Source organism: Fistularia commersonii, chromosome 9 (assembly GCF_037954325.1).
Source record: "Fistularia commersonii isolate RoL2024-O1a breed Wild chromosome 9, RoL_Fcom_v1.0, whole genome shotgun sequence".
NCBI classification, from domain to species: domain Eukaryota; kingdom Metazoa; phylum Chordata; class Actinopteri; order Syngnathiformes; family Fistulariidae; genus Fistularia; species Fistularia commersonii.
Genome location: NC_141292.1, coordinates 2,713,346 through 2,722,500, shown reverse-complemented (window position 1 = coordinate 2,722,500; position 9,155 = coordinate 2,713,346). Strand labels below are relative to the sequence as shown.

The following is a 9,155-nucleotide window of genomic DNA, read 5'->3' as shown; positions in this document are numbered from 1 at the left end:
AGGCATGGTGGCACAACCCAAGAAGACATTTGCAAAGGAAATGTGTTTTGTTTCATCGAAGGGGTCGGCCTAAAACCTCAGACTGAATTTGGAGGTGATCTGTAACGCCGCCCTCCCGGGGTCACTGAAAATTAAGAGGCATTACATTGTTTATCTAAGAGGAAAAATAAATCTATATTAATGAAGCTGATTGGACAGCAGGATTAAGCACAAGAATTATATACACCTAATTGTATTGATTCAAAGATATTTCATGCAAAGTTTCTTATACAGCACAAATAATCTGTTGTCACGCTGCATAAGTCCACCTTACGAAAGGTTTAGACAAATTTAGCTCTTCGATAACAAAATAGTTACAAGACACCGTGTGTCATATTTAGAAAAACAGAAGAAAACGTAATCTGCTAAAAGTTAATCATAAAATGACCTGAGCATCAAAAAGAAATCAGGATAAACAGGACAGTGTCTATAAATCAGCTCAATATTTTTTGTATACTTGTGTGAGCTATTGTAAATGGTGTAAAAGAGAAACTGAAACCCAACAAAACTTTAAGTCAGGTTTGCATTTGTGTGGCTATAAACAGTATACAGGACTGTCTCAGAAAATTAAAATATTGTGATTAAGTTCTTTATCTTCTGTAATGCAATAAAAAAAAAACAAAAATTACTTTTTCATGATATTCTAATATTTTGAGATAGGATTTTTTAGTTGTTTTTTTTTGAGATTTTTGAGACGTAACCCATAATCAGCAATATTAAAATAATAAAAGGCTTGCAATATTTCAATTGATTTGTAATGAATCCAGAATGTATGACATTTTTGTTTTTGTAATTGAATTACAGAAGATAAAGAACTTTATCACAATATCCTAATTTTCTGAAACAGTTCTGTATGTCTTTGCCAAAACAGAAAAGCTTTGATTACAACACGAAAACACATTAAAATTGTATCTATTTATATGTTTGTTTCTCTGTTTAGTCCTATTTGTCTTACAAGTTTGCTTTGTTTTGTGAGAAGAATGGAAGCATGTTTGGGAGGGACGAAATCCGGTTGCATTTTCCCGCTTGCGTTGTTTTTCAGTGATGAAAAGATGATGAAAAGAATAGCAAGATATTATCTAAAGATGACTAAACTGACATGAGTCAACTATTATAGAAAAAATGACGGTGAAAGAGCCAGAATTAGGATTTCAAACACTTTTGATTGATGATATCGTGTATATAGTATACGTTAGGATGAGCGATCTTGATCCCGATGTTTAATGTTTGTGACAGCGTTCAGCTGCGTTCAGAAGCCTTCAAAACGAATCGCCCTTTAAAATTCTGGGGATGCGCCCGCCTTATTTGTGAGCGGTTTTCTGATGTGATTTTCAATACCCAAGTAGATATTATGATGGACATCTACTCAGAAAAAAACCCTGTCCTCTAAGTACAGTGTTTTTGTCCCTATGGCCCGGCCCTATTTGTCTTCATCACTCTGTTACATTCAGAGACACAAAGTACTCTTGACTGAGTGGTTGGTGTGCAAACCCTGCCTGGGTGTGTGATGGAGGCAATATAAGTACGATAAATGTGTCAATATGCTCACTCCAGGTATTCTGTGTTGTGTACGTGTGTTTGTCTTGGGTGGGTGAATCACCGAACATTCTCCTGCAGGCAGAGAAGGATCTGTCTGTGTCTCTCCGCACAACGCAGTAATTTTAAAGATTCCTTGACCTATTGAATATGCAACCAGAATGACCGAAAGCTACTTTGCATAACCGATTTGGAGGCTGTTCATATTATTTTGTTCGATGCTCACCTTGTTTTATGGATTCTTGGTGAATTAATCCTTAACCTAGTGAAAGGAAACTGGTCTGCTTTATCTGCCGGGAACTCCGTCTGAACAGTTTTCATGATTCAAACATCTTCTGAGACAACCCAGAAATGCTGTTAGTTAGTCGGAGTGTGCTGACCTTATCAAGAAACCAGTCAGGTCGGCTTCCAGAGCCATCAATACGTAGCCTCATCTTCCTCAGGGGGGCGATGTCATCGATCTCCATATTGAATGTGTCCTCCTGACCGCGCTCAAACCTGTAATCCACCACGCAAACATTACGGTTTTTATGACTGGGAGCAGAAAACAGACAAAGCTTTTTGGTTAGTTTTCTTTGTCTTATTTCCCTGTATTATTCATTAATTAACATTGAACATGTTGTTTAATATGATTTGTGTTTATTACCAGGTATTTTCAGGATAATTCTCAGCAACATCTTGAATCTCTGGGTAGTTTAGTAAAGCAATGCTGAATGATTCTGAGTCCACAGGTGTGATGCTGTGTGAGGTTACCTGTCCTCGTTCTTCTGCAGCAGCATCTCTTCAGTGCTTCCATTGGCCCCGAACACAGACATGAAGATAAGAGTGTCTGACCCTGCATTCTGTACGTCTCCTGTTACCACGGTCACCTCGTAAATTACCTGAAAGACATATAATTAGACTACATTTTCCTATTATTGACAAATATCGATTGTATCGTTAATACCTCTAATCATTTCTGGAAAACACATAGATGAGTTACATTGACAAACATGTTGATGACAATATCTTTAAACAACAGGCGGGGCAAAAACAGGATGAATACGTAATAGTTTTTTATTCCATTTTAATTGTATTATTAATAGTATTTGGAATTAACTTTAATATTAATTATTATTAATCCATTCTTAAATTTAAATAGTATTTTATTTTCGTTGGTCTTCCGGGTATTTTATTTTGAAAACCTGCGTCACTTCCGCCCGCGCCTCACTCCTGCACTTGACTTAGTCAATGGGTTTTCCGGCTCATAGGTTGGCGAGCTAAAACGGCTCTCAAACAAATGTCTCTGGAAAAGTTGATTTGAAAAAGGAGAAAGAGCCAACGATGATCACCGGAAGGATCTTAGAGTGCCGGCAAAAAGAGCTGAATTTAAAAGAAAAGTCCTACTTCAAACCACGGGTTCATCTCAACAGGTGATTCGCTCGGCTAGCTAATGAAGCTAAGAAACTCTCAAATCTACTTCGCCACATAACGACCAAAGACAAGCCCTTAGCATTTTTTAACCAAAAAAACGTGAACGTTAAGAACAAAATCATTTATTTAGGGGTTAAATGACGATGAAGGAGTGGATTGAACATAAGGAACACACTTTTGAGTGTCAACGTTGAGCATCACCCCCCCCCGCCCAAATGGTACCATCTAATTGCTGGTAAACAAGGTGATTGTGATTCTGCATTGTGAGTAGAGATCATCAGTTGTGAATCATTTAATCAAAATTGCATAACATAAGGTATGGGGTTAACATTTACACTCCTGTTTTTTTAATTTCACTCCCACAGTAGGTTTTCAAGATTTTAATTAACATGGTGTTTTAAAAATGTAAAGCTGTAGAGGGGGATATACTGAAAAGGCAGGTTTAATGCAACTAATATTTAACTTTGTCACCTCTTTGCAGCCAATTTTTGCATGGTATTATGTTCTCTGCAGTGTTCACTTCAAGAAGTGATTTATTACCTTATTTTCATAATTCGTCTTGAAAATAATGAATTCCAAACTTGCTGCATAACTTTGTTGCTCTGAAAAATCCTCAGGGATTCATTGTCATGTATTTGCAGGTTACGTGCCTATGATATTTAATATGAATTTGTCACAGCTCTATACAAACATTACTGACTGAGTAAAAGGAGACGGAGCATTTTTGGTTTGCACCTTTAATTTAGTCATGGGGTTTCAGGTTCTGCTTAAGAATAATCCTATTCATGTTATAAAAATCTCATTGGTTGGGTTGTGCATCTGCCAGATATGGAAGATTGAGTTTGTAACACTTTGCAAAAGTTGCTTGCAGCCCCATTTTGAAGGATCTTGGTGCTGCCTTAATGAAGCATCAGCTTGGATAACCTGTGTGTAATTGCACTATCTTTGGAAATGCTGACTTCTCTATGATAAAGGCCAAACCAAACACATTTGTCAGGAAAGATACTTACAGCTTATAAAGGAACAAAATTTGGCGTTCACATTTCTATTTACAACCGTGGACTTTTTGCAGATGCCATTGTGATCTCTAATAAGAGCAGGGAGAAGGTGGAGGAAGATCTAGAGAGGTTGCAGTATGTTCCGGGAAGGAGAGGAAGGAAGGTTAGCCGCAGCAAGACAGACTACATGTTTGTGAACGAAAGGGACCCAAGTGGAACAGTGAGGCTACAGTAGAGATAGAGAAGGTGGATTTTGGTGGAAGAGAGGGGAAGAAACAGATTCAGGCAGGTTGGAATTGAAAAGTGACAGGGGTAATGTGTGACAAAAGAGTATCACCCGGAATGAAAAGAGAGGGGTGAGACCAGCGATACTTTATGGTTAAGAGACAATGGGATTGAGGAAAAAACAGAAAGCAGAGCTGGTGGTGGCAGAAATGAACACGTTGAGGTTCTCTTGAGAGTGACCAGGATGGAATGACGAATGAGTCTGTCGGAGGGACAGCACATGTTAGATGTTTTTGAGATGAGGTCACGGCAGACAGACTGAGATGGTGAATATATTGGAAGAAGGAGGCAGGAGGCCCCTTAGGAAGACCGTAGAGAAGATTTATGGATGTAGCAACAGAGGACATGAAATTAGTTGGTGTGAGAGAAGAGGATACAGAGAAAAGGGTTAGATGGAGGAGTTTGATTCGCTGTGGCGACCCCTGAAGGGACTGGCCGAAAGGGGAAGATGACTTTTATTCTGTTGCTTTTTAAATCTAAAGACGGGTGAGGAATTTTCCGAAGCAGAGGGTTAACTGTTGTTCTCACTTACTGTCAAAGGTAAACATTTTTAGACTTAAAAATAGCATAATTGATTTGACCGCGCCTTAAAGTAACAAATGCACTGTTGGGTTTGGACTGTGCTCATTAGTGTGTCGAAATAGCGGCCAAGGTGTTTCTTTCCATTTTCTTGCTAATGGTCGGAGGTTATCTCTGCCAGTCAGATCTGCAGACTGTGGCACGCTGAGAGCACTTAATGACTGCCCTTGCAATGCCCAAGACAGAATGTCAAGAAAATGTTTTCAATTGAAGACAGGAAAAACAGACTGCCCTGTCATTGGCTCCTTTCACGGAGCAAAGCAAATTTTGTCCTCCACTGTTTCCCCAAATGTAATTTATCAAGACATTTGTAAGAGATCTTGGCATTTTGTGACAGTAATTTAAGCTTCCAGCATTACATCATCAAGACTTGAGTGGTTGTGTTTTTATCCGCAGCACTGAAAAAAATAAACAAGGTTGTTCTTTTTTTTTTTTTTTTTTTACATTTTAAAATGCAAGATTCTTCTACTTAACCAAGACAGGAACTTTAAAAGCAGTCTTTTCAAATGACGGAACAAATAATCAATTGACAAACTTCAAACTGTTGACATACTTCATCTAGAATTAGCTGTGGGGGTTTTCATGGTTCAACATCCGTAAACTGACGCTCATATCATTTGGAATTAGTATTAAGATCTTAGTAATTACTTTTGAGGTTGCTTTTCAATTTCATTCCCACTGCTTCACATATCAGCGCCAAATGTGCCAGTTTAGACTTCCAGATCCTCAGGCATACATTTCATTTGTCCGTTCAAAGGCTTCAGTCAAAAACTAGCAGGGAAAGATCTGCCTGAGGAAATGAGGTCAGCTGAATCAGTAAGTTCTTTTGGGTCACTTCTTGATACATATCAATACCACAATTATCATTTCATCTGAACCTATGAAGATATCAGACATTCATAAATATGAATTAATTAATGAATTCACAATCGATTAATTTGTTCATTCATGATCTACACTGGTTATCCCGCAGTCAGGTTGTGGGGGTGCGGTAGCTCATCCCAACTGTCACTGAGCGAGAGGCAGGAGTCACCCTGAACCCGCCGCGAGTCGCTTGGCCGCATATAGAGACCTTCCCACCTCTGAGCAATTTAGGGTCACCAGCTGGTCTACTGTGGGAGGAACCTGGAGGAAACCAGTACTGTAATCTGAAAATACATATTTGTCATTAATTGTCTCAAAAATCAAATGAAATGTGTATCTAAAAGCTCAACTGACTTTACTTTGGTCTCACCAGTCTGCAAATATGCAGATGCACCACAACTAACCTATAATGTTGTTTGACGGGCTACTTATTATTGAGTTTAACATAGTCATTTGTTACATTACTGTTTACTGGCATGCATTATCCCTTCAACGTGATGTGTAACAACCTCGTTAATCTGATGTAATTGGATCAGATGGAGATGTTATATTTGTGCCATACTGGGATTCTTGCATCCATCCATTCAGACACACACATGCAAACACACAAACATACACACACCTTCTGGGAGATGGAAATTGCCTCTGCATCCAGAACGTTGAACACTCTCGCAGTCAGCCCATCTCCACGATCTTTGGCCAGCCAGCACTTGCAAGCGAAGATATATTTGACCCCTTTGGTTGGCACAGCAACAGCCAGCTCATCAACCAGCCAACAGCTCTCAGGAGTGGCTCCGTCATGACCAAGCTTAAGGGAGGGAGATGTAATCACTTCAGGCGTCGTGGGTGTGTTTTTTTTTTCCCCTCTGTGTTCATATGACAGTATGCAATTCTAAATAGCTATGAAAGCTACGGAACCCCCCCCACCCGTACCTTGACCTTTTTGATTTCCCCAACATCTGAACCAAAAGACTCAATGCTCTCCAAAGAGCCAGCTTCGAATCCTCTCCTTCCGTCTGACAGGTCGAGCCACAGCCTCTCTGTTTGGGAGTGATTGGCCCCGATAATAATCACATAAGCCCTGCTGGTGGTGCTGGCGTCTCGCTCCAGTCCAGTACTGATACTGATGTGGTAGGGTATTACTGCAAAGGAAAGGCACAGCATTTATTTATTCACATGTGCATTGATTTATGAAGAAACGTCTGTGTTCCAATATTCATGACAACCAGTTACAGAGCGCGAGATGAATCAGGCTTGCAGTGATCATAATTATTCATTTCATACACGGTAGCTCTTCCTCTTCTTCCTCATTCTTCCTCTTGCTCTTTTCATTCATATTGCTGTCGACACTCTTTAGGGCTGACAGCTTTTTAGTGTGCAAGCTCTCTCTCACTCCTTCATATCCCTGAAAACATAACACACCACAGTCAGGCGGGGAAAAAAAAAAAATCAAAAAGTTCCCATGCTTTAAAATGATTAAAGCATTTCAGTGGAGCAAAACTGATTAAATGCGGTTTTCTTTGAAGGGAAATCAAGATCTTCATCATGCTATTCTGTTTTAATACACCATTACTGGTGCAACCTAGAGACACTGTCAGTGATGTAACCTGAGGTCACATGGTGTTTCTAGTCTGCAGACGTCAGATTCCCTCGCTCAGGCGACCCAGCCGGGGTTGATCAGTCCCCAGCTTGTATCTTGGTAGCTCGCGTGGCCCGTGGATCCACCATCTTGATCCACAGCCATCTTGACGCTCCCACAGCAGCGTCCGTGATGTTTTTGATGTCTTTCTTGCTGTGCAGTCGATGAACCTTCCACCCATTGCGCCGGCATTCCCCTGCCAGCTCCTCACACTTGGCCTTCTTCCTCTCAAATGGCTCCTCCATCCGGTCTTTCCAGGGCACAGTCAACTCCAGCAGTACCACTTGCCTTGTTGAGGACCACGTCTGGCCTGAGTGTGGTCACTGGGATGGTATCTGAGAATTGAAGCTCCCTAGCCAGGTCCACCTTCAGCTGCTGGTCCTTAGCTGTGATCCTTGTCTCGGCCGATGCTGTGGCTTCCCTCCAGTTTGTCTCCAGCTTTAACTATGGCAATGACATGCCTGGCTGGCTGTTGCTTCTTGCTGAATGAGATCCCTGAGCTGATGGAGTCTGCTTTGACCTTCAGCACCTGGTCGTGACGCCACCGATAGTGGCCCTCACCTGGGGCTTTTGGTTAACAGCTAAGGATGCGCTCCTGTAATCATCTCCTGACACAGAGGACCAGAAGGTGTCTCTTCCAGGCCCCAACAGAAGAGGTTGGATGAGCTGGGGAGAACATTGTGGACTGACTGGATCAAGAACTTTTTGTAATCCTGAGCTGCTCTGCCTTCCAAAGCTCAGGCAATGAGGTCTTCCAATCCAGTGCCTGCTCGCATCTGGTTCACACCCCCTGTTATCTCATCCCGACAATCCTGCGTGTCCAGGCCTTGAAGAATCCACCTGCAGCCTGGTACTGATGTTGTGGTAACAGTCCGGTCATCCATAAATGCTCTGATAGGAGGCTGATGTACACCTGACCTGGTGAGAGGTCCTCTGCACTCCATCTCAGCAGACTTAGTAAGCATGTTCATGGATAAGGCACAGCATCACTGAGATGGTGGATACAGTGACTATCCCTTTCTCCAGCTCAAGCAATGCTGACGTTACTGCTTCAGAGGTAACTCAAACTGAAGCAGCTGTAATAGTCCAGTGTCAGGTCCCTGACCTTGCCTTGAACATGATGCCGGTCAAGCGAGGCCTCCACCAGCTTGCACAGAATTGGCCCAGAGGCATCGGACAGGTTGAGCCACAGAACCACCAGGTCCTCTGGGCCTCTCGGCTAGAATGGGTGACAACTCCCGTAAGCTCGATGCATCCTGGTACCTTCAGGATGTCCCCCTTCTGCGGCCAGGTGTGGATGTATGCATTTTTCAGGGGAACCCTGGCCTTCCGCACTTAGGAGTGAGATGTTTCAAAACTGCTCGATAGTGCCTGAGTTCCCCTCCTTTGGAATCCCTGAACCCTCTGCATTGCTCCATTGGGCCACCTTCTTTCTCCTTCAGATGATCTTGAGGATCTTCCACAGGCACAAGAACCAGGGGCACCTCTTGTAGACCTGCTATGATACTCCACTGGGACATTTTGCTGAGCTGGTTCTAGCTGCTCTGACAACTTCCTCAACCTCTTTCAGGGTTGGCTCCCTAGTGTCGAAAGCTGAAGTCGGTTCTGGTGAAGTTATCAGAGAGCCGCCGGGGCCAAGGTCCTGCGCCTGTGCCCTGTTGCTGTAGGTTGCCGTGAGATACCCATCAAGCTCTTCTTGAGATTAGGCTAATTGCCCTTCTCGCTTCTGCCCAAGGATGTGTTTGGAGAAGCTGAAAGGGCTTCCAATTATCAAACCTTCTTGTTCATTGACTACAGATACC

The 9,155-nt window shown here is 42.1% G+C and overlaps 1 protein-coding gene across 1 annotated transcript in view; it reads right to left on the bottom strand.

Annotated features, from left to right (window-relative positions):
- loxhd1a (lipoxygenase homology PLAT domains 1a) overlaps positions 1–9,155 on the bottom strand; it is a 42,106-nt gene that overhangs the window by 11,254 nt on the left and 21,697 nt on the right. The window contains exons 32-36 of the mRNA XM_086152991.1: positions 6,999–7,119; positions 6,648–6,856; positions 6,337–6,522; positions 2,329–2,456; positions 1,956–2,073 (exon numbers count right to left, since the gene is read on the bottom strand). Coding sequence (XP_086009117.1) covers positions 1,956–2,073; positions 2,329–2,456; positions 6,337–6,522; positions 6,648–6,856; positions 6,999–7,119 — 762 coding nt within the window. The remainder of the gene's footprint in view (positions 1–1,955; positions 2,074–2,328; positions 2,457–6,336; positions 6,523–6,647; positions 6,857–6,998; positions 7,120–9,155) is intronic.